Source organism: Podarcis erhardii, assembly GCF_964252035.2.
Source record: "Podarcis erhardii genome assembly, chromosome: 13".
NCBI lineage: Eukaryota > Metazoa > Chordata > Lepidosauria > Squamata > Lacertidae > Podarcis > Podarcis erhardii.
This window is the reverse complement of record NC_138502.1, coordinates 36,057,728-36,074,506: the sequence shown is the minus strand read 5'-3', so window position 1 is coordinate 36,074,506 and position 16,779 is coordinate 36,057,728. Positions and strand designations below refer to the sequence as shown.

Genomic DNA, 16,779 nt, shown 5'->3' with positions numbered 1-16,779 from the left:
GGGAAAAAGAAAAAAAAATGAACAAATTCCTATGCCCCAGAGAGAACCCAGAGATGCATTTTAAATAAAAGCGCACATTCTACTCATGTAAAAACACCAGGTAGGCCCCACAAATAACCCAGAGATGCATTTTGAATAAAGGACACATTTTACTCATGTAAAAACACACTGATTCCCAGACCGTCCGCGGGCCGGATTTAGAAGGCGATTGGGCTGGATCCGGCCCCTGGGCCTTAGGTTGCCTACCCATGCTATAGTCCTCCACTTCTGCGGCTTCAAACTTTGGAAGGGGAAAGTGTCCTTTGGCCCTCAGCGCCACCTGATGGCTTGCTGTGGAGTTGCAGGTCCTTATGAAGAGGTGGACTGCCTTTGGGCAATGTTCCCCAACTGTTTTAGACCTGTGGGCACATTAGCAAACCAGAGAAACCACTGTGGGCACCACACGCATGCCTGCAATACCCGCCACCCTCCCCAGCTGTAATCTCCATGAAATGCCCAAGCTGTGATTCGACAGAGGCAAGTGTCTCTATACAGTCGTACCTTGGAAGTTGAACAGAATCCGTTCCAGAAGTCTGTTCGACTTCCAAAACGTTTGGAAACCAAAGCGTGGCTTCAGATTGGCTACAGGAAACTCCTGCAGCCAATCGGAAGCTGCGGAAGCCCCATCGGACGCTCAGCTTCCAAAAATAGTTTGCAAAGTGGAACAGTCTCTTCTGGGTTTGCGGCGTTCGGGAGCCAAAACATTCAAGAACTAAGCTGTTCGAAAACCAAGGGATGACTGTATACAGGTTACATATGCTTCAAGTTACATACGCTTCAGGTTACAGACTCCACTAACCCAGAAATAGTGCTTCAGGTTAAAAACTTCGCTTCAGGATGAGAACAGAAATCAGGCTCCGGCGGCACAGCAGCAGCGGGAGGCCCCATTAGCTAAAGTGGTGCTTCAGGTTAAGAAGAGACCTCCGGAACGAATTAAGTACTTAACCTGAGGTACCACTGTATATCTAATAAATTCTGTCAGATTCTAGTTTAGTGCAGCCAAATAACTTCAGGCCCCTGGCCCTAAGGAATGCATGAAACTACCCAAATATTCTCTTCAGCAGATTCTAGTTGGCCACAGAGGAACAAAGTCCTAAAAGACACCATATCCGGGTACTTTGACCTCTTGTTTGCTGTAGTCAAAAAAGAGAGAGCTCTGTTGACTTACGGTGGTCTGCAACGGCAGCACTGCAAATGTCATCAGAACAGAAAAGGGAGAGAGTGAAAGAGCAAGAAAGGGAGAGGAAAGAAGAGTGAATCAAGAAGTAGAGGAGAGAACAGATCCCGGTAGGTAAAGGTAAAAAAAATTACAAAATTAAGAAGAAAATTTCCCGCGGTGCAGGTTGCTGTTGTTAACAATTGGGCCCTGGGTCTGGCAGAAAGGTTGGGAAAATCACTTTTATAAGAGGTGGAGGGATGGACACAATCTGCACTGTCATTCCCTCTATTTGTGAAGTTCAGGAGGAAGTACTGCTGGAGTGCTGGATTAGGGCCTGGGAGACTGGGCTTCAAATCCCTGCTCAGCCATAAAGTTCCCTGGGTGACCTTGGGACAGTCGCGATCTCTCAGCCTAACCTACCTCACGGGGTTGTTGAAAGTTAGGAGCCAATTCCTAGGGGCCAATATATCTTTGTCTCCCTCCCCACCCATAAAATATTTGGGGGGGCTGCCCATCCCCCAAGTTGGCACCCTTGGTTAAGATGGAGGGGAAGAGAACGATGTACAGTGGTACCTCAGGTTACATATGCTTCAGGTTACATACACTTCAGGTTACAGACTCTGCTAACCCAGAAATATTACCTCAGGTTAAGAACTTTGCTTCAGGATGAGAACAGAAATCGTGCAGCAGTGGCGCAGCAGCAGAGGGAGGCCCCATTAGCTAAAGTGGTGCTTCAGGTTAAGAACAGTTTCAGGTTAAGAACAGACCTCCAGAACGAATTAAGTACTTAACCCAAGGTACCACTGTATACATTACCTTGAGCTCTTTGATGGAAAAGTGAGATATAAATGTAATTTGAAATTTTTAAAAAAGAGGTATCGGCAGGTTTAGGGGAGCTCCAAAGTTTGCGAAAGTACGAAAATTATTGGGGGGGGGCAGGGAAGCTAGGATTTGCCCTAAATCCATGAGGTTGATGTGGCCTTTGGGGGGGGGGGAACCATGTGCTGGCAACCTGTGTTGTGGATGGGACATTTTATTGGCGGACGCATTTTCCCAGGCTTGCCTTTCCCCACTTCCTGCACAGGTTCCCCATCATAGAGGAAGCCATGCTGATTACTGTGGTCACCGCATGGCTTTGCGTCGTCTCTCATGCCACCCCGCTTCCCAACGCCGCTGACGTCCTTGGCACTCATGCTCCTCCAGTCGGGGACGAGGAGTTCCTGTCTCCCCGTGTTGCGCTTTCTAGAAGCGAGCCGACCACCCAACCCTTGTCGGACGCTGCTGAGGTGACGTTGGCCGTGTGTGACAGCACGAGCGTTTGGGTGGCAGACAAACATACAGCTGTGGACATCCGTGGCAGGAACGTGACGCTGCTCTCTGAGTTTCAGACGCCTCATGGCCGGCTGAGGCAGTACTTCTTCGAAACCAAGTGCACACCCAGAAAGGGAACTGCGGGCGGTTGCCGCGGAGTGGATCGAAACTACTGGATCTCTGAGTGCCAGACGACCCAGACCTATGTGAAGGCCTTCACTATGGATTCCAAGAAGACTGCTGCCTGGCGCTTTGTCAGGATAGACACGGGGTGTGTCTGCAAAATACGACCGCAGCAGCAAGATGCAGAGGAATATGGCGGGCAGGAGATATCATAACAGGCTTTGCTGGGGCAGTGGACGACCCTAGGAGGCCTTAGCCACAGGCCTTGGGGGATAAGGGCCCACATCGCCTTCCCTTTCCCCTTTTGAAACAAATAAACACATGGGGCCACCCCACCCCCCATCTGTGCCAGGCAGTAGCCAGATTCCAGAGTCATGTTTCCATTGGGAATCGAGACGTGTCGGAGACGGTCATGTCTTTAAGAAAAATGGCTTCTTAACACCTATTTGCGCCCGAGTCTCCTTTGGAGAGCATTAAATCTCAAGAGGGGCTTGTTTCCCCAGCAACGCAGCACTGAATTCCCAAGGCATCATGAACCCCATATCCCTGCCTCCGTCCCAAGCTGCCACGATGGCCTTCACACACATCCTCAATAAGTTCTACCTATTTCCTCCTCCTTGTTCCCAGAACACCTCTTGCCCCAAGCAATTCCTCCTCACCTATCTGCTCGCTCCCCCTACCCAATTCCAAGCCTAGTTTTTCGAAAGGGCACGTTTTTCCTGTGTGACATCACACCACAGGAGCCACCTCTTAGGGGCCAAGGGGGTCTTTGCCCACCAATAACATATTTGAGGGGGCCAAGGGCCCCCAAAGTTGATGGGCATTGCCATTAAAATAGTACACATTGTCAGTGTTTGAAAAAGAAAAGGTTCTGACCTCCTTTTTACTCCTTTGCCTAGTCCTCAGGCCTTAGTTGGCACAAAAGAGTCTTTGAAAAAGAGTACTTTGCAGAGTATTGCTGCTTTTATTCTTAAAAGTCATCTTCTCCAAACACGACCGACAGCTTTATACACACCAAACGCAACCAGGTTTCTACCATCCAACCAACCAACCCACACCCAACACTATCATTGAACACTCTATATATACAGGTACAATTTGGTGAAAGGTTGCATGAGTCATTGTAGGTCGCTAACTCATGCTGACTTAGTTCTTTTAGCATTAAAGAAACAGCGGCCAATTTTTAGCCGTGACACACATGTACTGTGTTGTGTGATCAATTATGCGGGGCGGGGCTCCCCCCCCCATTTTAATTCAAGTTGGCACTCACTGGTTCTCAGGGTTGCTAGGAACATGCAGGAGACCCCTGAATATAGGGCGGTACAGTGGTACCTCGGGTTACATATGCTTCAGGTTACGGACTCCGCTAACCCAGAAATATTGCCTTGGGTTAAGAAATCTGCTTCAGGATGAGAATAGAAATTGTGCAGCGCAGCGGCAGCAGGAGGCCCCATTAGCTAAAGTGGTGCTTCAGGTTAAGAACAGTTTCAGGTTGAGAACAGACCTCTGGAACGAATGAAGTACTTAACCCGAGGTACCACTGTATATAAATTCAATAAATAAACCAATAAAATGCACCCCACCCTCTCCAAATCCATCCCACCCACCTGGAACTCCAAAAGTGAAAGTGTGCACTGACCCTGAGTGCCATCGGATGGCTGAAAGTAAAATGGCAAGTCTTTATTATTGGGGGTGTGGGTTGCAGTTGATGGGTGCTCCTTAGGATCGCACACGAGCCTTGGGCATCAGCAGGCTTGGGGGAGTCCCTCAGCTTGCAGAAGTACAAAAGCCCTCTAGAATAACATCATAAGGAATCCTGCCTCCAAGTAGCCTGCATGTTCACTGACTATTTATGGATTGATTATATTCATATCCAACCCTTTTTCTCCAAGGAGCTCACGGTTTCGCCCCCTCCTCATTTGATCCCCACAGCAACCCTGCGAGGCAGTGACTGGCCCAAGGTCACCCTGTGAACCTCATGGCTGAGTGGGGATTAGAACCCTGGACTCCCAGGTCCTAGTCTGATGCTCCAACTGCTACAGCACACTGGGGAAAGCAGGGAGGAAGGGGAAATGGAATGGAGCAGATGGGATTCTGAAATTCAGCTCTCCACCCTGCAACGTTATATTATAAATATAATATATAATATATAAATATTCCCTTCACTGGCCCCTGCAGCTCAGCAATATCTGGAGGGACCAAGGTTCTCTGCCACACCTGTGATAGCTGGAAAACACACAATTTGTAGAAAGCACCCAACTGTAAAATTGCAAAAGGTTCTCCTTTTTTTAATTTCTAGGAAGGATTAACTGCAATGTTCTTTATTGCAAGGTTGCCCTTTGAAAAGAGCCCGGAAACTTCAATTAGTACAAAACGCCAGATTGTTATCCGGCGCTTCAAGATCAGAACTGATTCCATCTGTACTGATTGCCTGTTTGTTTCCGGGCTCCATTTAGCAGTGCCAGCAATGACCTTTGAAGCCCTAAGAAATGGCTTAGGACCAGGTTACCCCAGAAACCATTTCCTCCCTGTAATGAACGTGTCCTGGCTTTTAAGATCCACGCAAGAGGCTCTGCTCTCTTAAGCCGTCCATACCTGAGACGGGTCTCTCGCAGCCCTAGCAGACGCATTGTTTAAATTGTTCTTGCTTCTTTTGTTGCGTTAAAGAGCTTTCTCCTATCCAATTTCTCTGAGCAGGGCTGTCTCTGCCCACTGCCCCTTGGAAGGCCTACATGAGAGTATCAGTGGTGCATGATGTCCTGCTGACGTCTCTCCCAGGGAGCCAAAAAGGCTTGGGGAAGGTTGGAAGAGCTGACTCATCAAGGTCTCTGCCCACATACCCTCCAACATTTCTCCAGTGAGAATAGGGAAGTCCTATTCCCTAATAATAATAGTAAAGGTAAAGATAAAGGGACCCCTGACCATTAAGTTCAGTTGCAGACGACTCTGGGGTTGCACGCTCATCTCGCTTTCAAGCCGAGGGAGCCAGCGTTTATCCGCAGACAGCTTCCGGGTCATGTGGCCAGCATGACTAAGCCACTTCTGGCGAAACCAGAGCAGTGCACAGAAACGCTGTTTACCTCCCCACTGGAGTGGTACCTCTTTATCTACTTGCACTTTGGTGTGCTTTCGAATTGCTAGGTTGGCAGGAGCTGGGACCGAGCAACAGGAGCTCACCCCATTGCAGGGATTTGAACCGCCAGCCTTCTGATCGGTAAGCCCTAGGCTCTGTGGTTTAGACCACAGCACCACCCACGTCCCAATAATAATATTAATAACGTTATTATTTATACCCTGCCCATCTGACTGGGTTGCCCCATCCACTCTGGGCAGCTTCCAACATATGTATATTAAAACATTAAACATTTTAAAACTTCTCTACACAGGGCTGCCTTCAGATGTCTTCTAAAGATTGTATAGTTACTTATCTCCTTGGCTTGGGGTGGGGTATGCGTAACTCCACACCCTCTAGCATTTCACTGATGGAAATAGAAACATCCTAAGGGACGCGGGTGGCACTGTGGGTTAAACCACAGAGCCTAGGGCTTTCCAATCAGAAGGTCGGCGGTTCGAATACTCGCGACGGGGTGAGCTCCCGTTGGTCGGTCCCTGCTCTTGCCCACCTAGCAGTTTGAAAGGACATCAAAGTGCAAGTAGATAAATAGGTACCACTCCGGCGGGAAGGTAAATGGCGTTTCTGTGTGCTGCTCTGGTTCGCCAGAAGCGGCATAGTCAGGCTGGCCACATGACCTGGAAGCTGTATGCCAGCTCCCTCGGCCAATAAAGCGAGATGAGCGCCGCAACTCCAGAGTCGGCCACGACTGGACCTAATGGCCAGGGGTCCCTTTACCTTTAAGGAAAGGTGGGGCATTCTGGGATCAAATCGGAAACAGGGAAGACTTCTTTAAATCCGAGACTCTCCCTGGAAAATAGGGACACTTAGAGGGTCTGTCACACCCTCCAACTTTTCTCCAATGAAAATAGTGATGACGACGACAACGACAACGACAACGACAACGACAACAACAGGTTTGCTGATCGTAAGATCGGTAGTTCAAATCCGAGTGATGGGGTGAGCCCCTGTCTCTTTGTCCCAGCTTCTGCCAACCATACCAGCACAAGTAGATAAATAGGTACCCCTGCAGCAGGAAGGTAAACAGCGTTTCCATGCGCTCTAGTACTCTTCTTGGTGTCCCATGTGCCACAAGTGGTTTAGTCATGCTGGCCACATGACCCGGAAAAGCTGTCTGTGGACAAACACCGGCTCCCTCGGCTTGAATGCGGAGATGAGCACCACACCCCATAGTCGAATTTGACTGGGCATAACCTTTCAATAATAATATTAACAAAAGCAACAATAAAAATGTCTTCTAAAGGCCTTTGAACTGCAGTAACTGCTTGCTTTGATCAGTGGCCATGGGAGGAAGGCAGTGGGGCGTGTGGAGACAGAAAACAGAGGCGGGAAGAGACCAGATGTCCTAGTAGAGGCTGATGGGAGATGGCGTCCAACACCAATGGAATGGGCACAGGTCCTCTGCCCCTGCCATTCTGCAACATTATGTTGCAGCTCCCATTTGTGTGCATGCAATGAAGGATGATAAGAACCATCAACCTCCGACTGAAGTTACAGTCCCGATGCACGCTTACTTGGGAGCAGTGGCGTAGCGTGGGTTGTCAGCACCCGGGGCAAGGCAAGTAATTTGCGCCCCCTAACCCGTGGATTTGCGCCCCCTAACCCTAACCCCCAGATGTTGCGCCCGGTGCGGCCGGCCCCCCCTGCACCCCCCACGCTACGCCACTGCTTGGGAGCAAGGTGGAAAGGGCTGAGGGACCGGGGTAGGGGCTTACTCCTCAGTAAACACGAATAGGGTGGGCTGCACACAACAAGAGATTGCACCCCACCCGTTAAGCCACGGCCTTTAGCACTCAGTAGCAACGATCCTTAGCAGGCCTTCCGGCTCCCAGGAAATCCAGGTGCAGCTCTGGCTTCCCCTTCCACAGCGGTCCAGCATCCCACTGGGACACATTAGGACCGGACCGGATGGAATCCAGGGCTCGATCAAAGGGGGCGCTAGAACGCCCGGCTGCCGAGCGTTCCATCTCCATGGCGACGTTTGTCGCTAACGTTCCAGGGGCCCCGCCCCTTTCCTGGTGCCCAGGGTACCAGCCGCCGCCTCCTCCTCCTCTGCCCGGCCGCCCGGCAACCATGTCCCAAAAGCGGAGGCGGACATGGCGGGCACTTTCTCCGCCTTCCCCTTCGACTGGGAGGTGGACTCCCCGACGCTGGTGCCCCGGCAGGGACGCAGGCATGACTGGAGGCTGACCAGCAGCGGAGTGGGGCTCAACTACAGCCCCCCACTGCCCTTCCCGCCGCCCTATGCACGAGTAAGCCAAAGCTGGTGACTTTAAGGGGGATGGCTGGAGGAATTCGGATTAGTGGAAGCGATGTGGTTTGTAGCGGGGGACTGACACCCCCTCCCGCTACCTCAAGGCATAGCTGTCAACGTTTTCCATTTTTTACGGGAAATTCCCTTATTTCGAATAGGATTCATCGCAAGAAAAGGGGGAAGTTGACAGCTATGCCTCTAGGTCATGGGTAAGCAAACTAAGGCCCGGGGGCCGGATCCGGCCCAATCGCCTTCTAAATCCGGCCTCCAGACGGTCGGGGAATCAGTGTGTTTTCCATGAGTAGAATGTGCCCTTTTATTTAAAATGCATCTCTGGGTTATTTGTGGGGCATAGGAATTCATTCATATATTTTTTTTCCAAAATACAGTCCGGCCCCCCACAAGGTCTGAGGGACAGTGGACCGGCCCCCTGCTGAAAAAGTTTCCTGACCCCTGTCTAGGTACTCTGCAGGTGGGCTAATGCTGCCTGGAACTAGAACTCCTGTGGGAATAAATGGTTCTTACGGGGGGGTGGGGTAGTCTTGGTTCTGTTTTTCATCCATGCACCCATTTCCCCATTTCCTGATGGTTTGTCCCATTGCTGCTCTTTCCCCCCCCTCACCCCCCCCCCCGCTTCGCTCTTCGCCAGTCTACGATCTATGAGCCGCTGCCCCCAGCATCTGAGAAAGTCTTCCGAGATGAGGTCATCCCACGCTTGACAACCACCTCACAACTCGCTTATGGCCCGAAAACCCACGGGGGAGTCCTGGCTCACCCCCGCTACGCTGTCGCCTATGCGCACTGGGACGTCCTCTACAACAAAGATCTGAGAGAGAAGGTAAGGGGCAAGCAGGAAGCTCTGAGATCTGGGAAGGGAATAGAAGCTCAAATGGTCAAGGGGCACCTCCAGATGACCAGTGTATTGAGGATTTGTCCACATTTGTTTGCAGGGGGAGTAGACAAAGTTGGCAATTTAATCTGCTTTTGTCATGATTTGCTTTCAGGGAGGTCAGATGGTGTTGTGCCAGCCCATGTGTTATTTGAACTCCCAGTGTGTTTTTCCCTGTCACTTTCCTTCTTGCAAAAAGTCCAATCTTTTGCAGAAGCAGGTTTGTTGCACAAGAGTTTCCAAACAACTAAACTGTACAACCTGAATTTGTGATTGAATCCCACCCCCAAATAGTGACAGTTATTGAAGTTCCCTAGGCTTGGTGGCTTTACTGAGGGGGGAATGGGTGGAATGAATCCAGCCTATAAATTACAGCCTGGTTCTCTGTGAGCTTACTCAGAAGTAAGTTCAATTGAGCCTTGGCATAGCCAGGATTTAGGGGGAGCAGGACCGAGCTACCTGCACCGCAATTGGCCACTTCACAGAAGCCATGCCTATTGCTCAGTCAGGTTGCCAGTTGCATCACTAGAATGCGTCACAACATCACCCAAGTGACCTCAGCAAGCATTTCAGTTTCAAATATTCTGATTATTTCTACTTTTAGCTAAGTATTTTTATTTATTTACTTGCAGCCTACTTGGTCTGAAAAATCACAAGCCCCCCTTTCTGTTCATTATGAAACATGATAATATTAAGATTAGAAGCATCTGCTCTTGTATGCTTTTCTAGGGTTCCTTTATTTTAATTTAAAGATGTATGCAAATGGGTACAGAAGTATTCGCATGCATGCCCAGTAAAGTTAAAGGCAGTGGGTGACACACACACTTAACCCCCCCCCCCAAAAAAAAATCATCACCCCTTACTCTGCAATTGCAGTCCAGGCAGGAGAACGGGATGGGGGGGGATGAGGATTCTGCAAATAGTTTCCCAGAAGCCCCTGTTCAAGGGGAAGAACAAAGGCCCTCAAGTGACAAGGTGATGGCAAGACAAATCATCTTTCCTCCATGGCTCTGTTTGAAAACACCAGGCTGGAGGAGGCAAACTCCCCGAGGCAAATGAGGAAACATTTGCACGAGAGGGTGTCCTTGTGCAGTGACCGTTCCCCCAACCCCTTCTTCTCTGTACCCCTGTTTCTGCTCTTCTCCCTGACAGCTGCAGCTGAGAGCATGGAGGTTCCCGCTGACCATGGGCAACCAGAAGAGCGAGACGAGGGAACGCTACCCTGGCTGGCCCAGTCTCCCACAAGAGCCCACTTTCCATGCTGGGCCTCAGCCATTTGGCTTGGCTGACCATCACCTGGATGGACCATCCAAGGTATCTGGTGTTTCTGAAGCAGGGAGAGGACATCCCCCCTATGCTGGACATCTTCTTCCTTTTGACCAAGACATCTTTGTGTTCTGTTTCAGGTTAACCAGTTGACAATCTCTACCTAAAGGATGCTTGGTTTTGCATACCTTACAAACAATTGCTTGCATATATATTTAGGGTGTTAGGGGAGGGGGTAGTGCCTTTGGTGGGGGACATGTCGTGCTACTTCTGGGGTGGTTTGTTCACCTTTGGTCCCCACCTGCACTCAGCTCTCACCTGTGGCTCCAAGAAGCTGTCAGTATACGACAGTGGCCACACCCCAGGAATGCCTTTGACTGGCCGGCTAAACCAGGTGAGGGTTGGCTGATGGGTCTCAAAGCCTCAGTGAGTTAGGGACTTTAGCATGCATGCCAAGACAGGCTCTGGCAGATTGAACAGATGTGAGCAATCGTGGGTCCAGCGGTCAAGAAGGTAGTTTCTGCACCATCTGTAGAAGGAATTGAGAGGCAGATGGGACTTGTCAGACTGGGAAGGTGGTCCATCTAGGAGAAGGAAAACCGATCCAAACCTCTGCTGCCTTGTGGGATATCTTCAGGAGTAGAAAAGGCTAAGGAGTTGAAATATACTCGGAGTCGAGTGTGAATTTCATGCTATTTATTCAGCTCATAGTAGCAATGAATGAATCTTTCCCCAAAACATCTAGCTATATATACATTATTTACACAACGGGCCCCATGTGATTGGCTAATTCCAGGCTTCTCCTGTAGGCCAATCAGGTTGCAGATTGACTTCCTCCAGAAGCCTGATTGGCCGCTCCTGCAGGCCAATCAGGTTGCTGAGTCACTTCATCCAGGAACCTGATTGGCTGCTCCTGCAGACCAATCAGACTGCTGCATTCTGGATTCTATTGTTCTAGGATTCAGCTCAGTACATAACAGGAGTAAAGTAAATCCTACACAAATCCAGAGTGGAGTCCTTAAGACACGTTGTGCACCTCCTTCCGGCAACTCTTGCAGCCCAGCTGGTGCCAAATGTCTTGCTCTGCTGTCCTTTGGACCACATTAGTGAGGCCAGGGGCGGGTGGGTCTTGTCATTTGGGCAGCCCAGGACCTCACCTCCATACACACTGCCCAGGCTTGCGCCCCAGGGAGGTCAATTTGGCTTCACCCCCAGAGGTGCACTCCATTGTCTCTTGAGACAGATGGATTCCAACAAAAGCTTGCACATCTTTCCCTGCTACCCATGGAATCGGACCAATCAGTATCCATTATTTCCTGGCGTGTGGGGAAGGTTGGTGCTGTCTGCTTTTAGTGGGAAGGAAAACCTGTGTCCCTCTAGATATTGTGGGACCCCCAACTCCCATCAGCCGCTGCCAATGCAGTCAGTGATGTGAGAGGTGATGGGAGCTGTTGTAGTTCAACAACATTTGCAGTTCCTTCTCTATCCCTGGCCTAACTGCTTATACAGTGGTACCTCTAGAAACGAACGGGATCCATTCCAGAGCCCCGTTCGCATCTAGAGGTAAACGTATCTAGCGACGCCACGTCTGCGCACGCACGCGTCGCTTTTCGCCACTTCTGCGCATGCGTGTGACGTCATTTTGAGCGTCTGCACATGCACAAGCGGCGAAACCCAGAAGTAACGCGCTCCGTTACTTCCGGGTTGCCGCGGAGCGCAACTCGAACGCGCTCAACTTGAAGCAAATTTAACCCGAGGTATGGACTGTATTTGGGTTATCCTCGGTGCCTCTGCAGCAAGTTTGAGGTGGGATTCTGATCTTGGTATTGGGCCTCACATTGGGCCTTCCCTATCCCTTCCCCAACATGCCTGGTCTTTTCTTTGACATCCTTCTTTATTTTGCTGGCCTGCCAATCAAAGAAAGCAGGTCATGTGCTTGAGACCCAAGAGCTTTAACTAAGGCTGGGGTCAAGGATCTGAGGGAGTCCCCTCCTGATTCTGGCAGGTTTACTTGGCAGCTGCAAGGAGCTACACCCTTTCCTTTCCCGTATAATGCCCTTGAGACAGCATTGCTCCAGGGGCATTGTGGGAAATTAAAATGGCGGCTCAGTCATTGTTGGGCCCTGGGAGGCACTCAAGAACGTTGTTTTTTTAAAAAATATTTTTTATTATTTATTTAACATACATACAAACCAGTAACATACATATACTTACAAGCAAACAAACCCAAAAAAGGAAAGAAGATATAGGTAAAGAAAAAATGCATAAAATAGGTGGATGGTGTGACACACCCTTGTGACTTCCCTCCACCAGTGCTCATCATCTTTATTCCTTTAAAGTTCTTACTTACATTGCAATTCATGTAAATAATATATAAATACCTTATAATAAATAATAAAATAAAATAAAATATATATTAAAGATAAGATAAGATAAGATAAGATAAGATAAGATAAGATAAGATAAGATAAGATAAGATAAGATAAGATAAGATAAGATAAGATAAGATAAGATAAGATAAGATAAGATAAGATAAGATAATAATATAAATACAATCAACTTTACAAGCTTAGTCTAAACATATCAGCATGCTATCTTTAGAGCAGTGTTTACTCATATATTCTTCAAACCATACCCATTGTGACCTTAATTTCTGATTTGTTTTATATCTTATTGCTGCAGTTAATTTTTTTTTTATAATAATTTTTTATTGATTTTCCAACACAAATTATAAACAAAACAACACACACAGAAAAACATACAAAAACATATAAACATGTATAATTTCAAACCCTCTTTTCCATTAACCTTGCTTCCCGGACTTCCCCTTACCTCCCCTTTTCTGCATCCTGTTTAAAACTTTTTTTCCAACAACTCCTCAGGTCAATCAAATAATAACATTTTCTTATTTTAATTTCATTCTCATACTTAATCGGTTACAGCTGTAATTCTATAATTTCCTTTCCCTTGACATTTTAGCCCTCATTAATTTTGCAGCAGTTCTTAAGATATACTTTAAATTTCCTCCAATCTTCTTCCACCGTCTCTTTTTCTTGGTCACGGATTCTGCCAGTCATCTCCGCCAGTCCCATATAGTCAATCACCTTCGCTTGCCATTCTTCCAGCGTGGGTAGTTCTTGTGTCTTCCAATACTTTGCTAAGAGAATCCTTGCTGCTGTAGCAGCGTACATAAAAAACGTTCTATCCTTCCTTGACACCAATTGGCCGACCATGCCCAGGAGAAATGCCTCTGGTTTCTTATGAAAAGTACATTTAAGTACCTTCTTAATTTCATTATAAATCATTTCCCAGAAGGCCTTAATCCTCGGGCAAGTCCACCAAAGGTGGTAGAAGGTACCTTCAGTCGTATTACATTTCCAGCATTTGTTGTTGGGCAAATGATAAATTTTTGCAAGCTTGACCAGGGTCATGTACCACCTGTAAATCATTTTCATAATATTTTCTCTTAAGGCATTACATGCCGTAAATTTTATAATGCCTTAAGAGAAATTGCTGCAGTTAATTTTGCCAATTCTGTAAATTCAGCTAATTTGAATGACCAATCCTCTTTTGTGGGTGGCACTCAAGAATGTTGCGTGGTAATGCCAGGTTTGGTTGGGGTTGTCCACTATGGTGGGCTGAGGAGTTCAATACTTCCACGCACAACAGTGGCTTTGTTCCTTTGCTCTTCATAGTCCATTGTGGCCAGCACACGGAATGAAGAGATGGCAGGCAAACCCTTCTACATCCGGGACAAGGCACTTTTGCGGCTGAATGACCCCTATATCTCTGTCACCAGCCGGGACTTCCATCCCTTCACTGAGTAAGTAGCACTTCCAAGGTTCTCTCCCCACCCCAGACACCTCTGCCACTGCCTACACTCCCTTCCCATAATCCTCTAGGGTGCAACTGCGAGAAGTGAGGTTACAGGGAACCAGGCAGAGGGCCTTCTTGGTAGTGGCGCCCTCCCTGTGGAACGCCCTCCCACCAGATGTCAAGGAAATAAACAACTATCTGACTTTTGGAAGACATCTGAAGGCAACCCTATTTAGGGAAGTTTTTAATGTTTGATGTTTAATCGTGTTTTTAATGAGTGGCTGGGGAAACCCAGCCAGATGGGTGGGGCATAAATATTATTTCATTTATTTATTCATTTATTTATTGTCTCGTCTCTGAACCCACATTCCACTCTTTGACCCTTGTTTGCTACTGCTAAGACAACTTGTTTACAATGGCACAGAACTTGTATTTTTTAGGTTGACAACCATACTTAACGTGCCTTGACAGCTGGATAGCTTAGCTGGCTGGAGCGTTTGTGCTGATAATGGCAAGGCTGCAGGTTCGAGCCCCGTAAGGGACAGCTTGTATCTTCCTGCATCACAGGGGGTTGGACTAGAAAATCCTCATGGTCCCTTCCAACTCTGTGATATCTGTGATTATGGCAGATGTTGGCTGTTGCCCAATTTATGTATGGTATCCCTTTTGCTGTCAAAATAACAACAACAATAACAGTAATTTTATTTATATCCCGCCCTCCCCAGCTGAAGCCAGGCTCAGAGCGGCTAACAACAATAAAAGTAACACAGCATTCTAAAATCAATTCATTTTAAAATCAATTCAAAATCATATTAATGGCAGCCATTGGGCTAGAGTTCTGTGAGGATTGCCAAAGGAGGGGGTCAGACTGTGCCTTGGCCAAAGGCCTGTTGGAACAGTTCTGTCTTGCAGGCCCTGCGGAAAGATGTCAAGTCCCGCAGGGCCCTAGTCTCTTGTGACAGAGAGTTCCACCAGATTGGGGCCACGGCCGAAAAAGTCCTGGCTCTGGTTGAGGCCAGCCAAACCTCCCTGTGGCCTGGAACCTCCAAGATGTTTTTGTTTGAAGACTGTAAGGTCCTCCATGGGACGTAGCAGGAGAGGCGGTCCCATAGGTATCAGTTTTTTTCTGATTTTAATGAAATACCAGTGATAAAACGACTGTGTGCTACCCGAGTGCAGGCATGCAAAGAAAGTATCGCGTATCACAGGATCAAGAAAAAGGACCGTATTTTTCGCTCTATAAGACGCACCAGACCACAAGACGCACCTAGTTTTTGGAGGAGGAAAGCAAGAAAAAAATATTCTGAATCTCAGAAGCCAGAAGAGCAAGAGGAATCTGGCTTCTGGGATAGCCTCTTGCTGTTCTCGCTTCTGGGATAGCCACCGAAGCCTCTCCCGGGCAGTGGGATGAAGGCTCCCCTGCCCGGAAGAGACTGTGTGCGGCTAAGCTGCCCTCTGTCCCTTTCCCCACCTCCCGCAAAAGCCAGCCAAGAGCCGTGCGCTCTTTAAAGGGAGCACAGCTCTTGGGGGCTTTTCTGGGAGGTGGGGGAAGGGACAGAGCCACTCCCCGCTGCCCTGCGGAGGCTTCACGTGGCTAAGCCAGAAGCTAGAACAGCAAGAGGGAGCACTGTGCAGCGCTCCCTCTCGCTATTCTGGCTTCTGGGATTGCTGCGCAGCCTGCATTCGCTCCATAAGATGCACACACATTTCCCCTTACTTTTTAGGAGGGAGAAGTGCGTCTTATAGAGCGAAAAATACGGTAAGTTATTCCCAAATAATATAATATTCTGCAGTGCCAAGAGTAGCAGTGTGTACACAGGGAGCCCTTCCAGACAGTGTTCTCTCCTTTAAACTGCTTGGTTTAACCCCACTTTCAGAAAAATGGACGCATTTTGATCCCTCCTCCCTCCTCTCTCTCCTGCAGCAAGGAACGACAAGGCTATGCCAGGAAGGATGCTCTCTCGCTCCAGCGGTGTGGCGAATACCCCGTGATCCGTGATCCTGAACCAATGCGGGACATCAAGGTGTTCCTCAAAGCAACCCGAGTGCCCCGTCTGGGGCCACACATACCTGCCGTTCCCCACCGCGGTCTGCTTCCCCTGACCCAAGAATCCTACCAGCCTCCCCATGACTACAAGCGCACCTGGGACCGCTTTTGCCCGGTGGAGAAGCCTCCCACGGTCTCCTGCCAGGTGCCTGTGGTGGAGATCATGTGCGTTCCTCGCATGTACGAAACAGAGTATAAATGCTACGGGAGTGGCAAGCCCATGCCTGTGTGAGAGGCCAGGAGCAGTGAGCATTTTGCAAGGATCAGGCAGAGCAAACCTATAGAATCTACCATATCTAGCATTTGTGTTCATTTTGCAGAGATGACCACAGAGTCTCTATTGATATGGTTAACGCTGTACATATGGGCAGCAGTTTGGATGAATAAAAGCGAACTCTTCTTTGAAATAAAAATTGTCCAGTCCAAAAATACAGTTCGGAAAGCTTTACTTGCAGAACTCAAACTTCATTCGACTTCAAGCAATAAATTTACATCCAGTTTGTTGCATAATATACTGATGCCGGCATAGGTGAGATGTCTTAGATTATGAATATCTTCCAGAACTAAAAATTAAAGCTCTGTCTCTTCTCCATTTCAGCCTCCATTAGGCTGAGGCTGTTCTACCAGAGAGAGGGAGTAAAACATCCATTCTCTTCAGTAGCTTGAGAACAAAGATACAGTCCTCCCAAGATAGAAGACCACAGAGTAGCATGTGCTTGTAACACATACATATTTCAGGTGT

The 16,779-nt window shown here is 48.4% G+C and overlaps 1 protein-coding gene and 1 long non-coding RNA gene across 3 annotated transcripts; both read left to right on the top strand.

Moving 5' to 3' along the window:
* The first annotated feature begins 909 nt into the window (after nt 1–909).
* On the top strand, nt 910–2,996 carry LOC309328280. 2 transcript variants are annotated; one of them, XR_014150727.1, is made up of 2 exons: nt 910–1,326; nt 2,283–2,996. It is a non-coding gene; the product is annotated as an uncharacterized lncRNA (long non-coding RNA). The 2 variants fall into 2 exon arrangements; XR_014150728.1 differs by having other exon boundaries at nt 910–1,336.
* Nucleotides 2,997–7,772: 4,776 nt separating this feature from the next.
* SAXO3 (stabilizer of axonemal microtubules 3) lies at nt 7,773–16,466 on the top strand. The gene is made up of 5 exons (XM_081838170.1): nt 7,773–8,017; nt 8,669–8,857; nt 10,061–10,222; nt 13,870–13,997; nt 15,915–16,466. Exons 1-5 carry the CDS (start codon nt 7,862–7,864, stop codon nt 16,267–16,269), a joined length of 990 nt encoding a protein of 329 aa, XP_081694296.1. The 5' UTR covers nt 7,773–7,861; the 3' UTR covers nt 16,270–16,466.
* The last annotated feature ends 313 nt before the right edge of the window (nt 16,467–16,779 follow it).

Bases quoted from the DNA above. Each gene is read 5' to 3' on its own strand.
- SAXO3 (XM_081838170.1), top strand. From the start codon at position 7,862: ATGGCGGGCACTTTCTCCGCCTTCCCCTTCGACTGGGAGGTGGACTCC. The intron at 8,858-10,060 runs GTAAGGGGCAAG...TCTCCCTGACAG, and splicing joins ACAAAGATCTGAGAGAGAAG to CTGCAGCTGAGAGCATGGAG. The intron at 13,998-15,914 runs GTAAGTAGCACT...TCTCTCCTGCAG, and splicing joins GACTTCCATCCCTTCACTGA to CAAGGAACGACAAGGCTATG.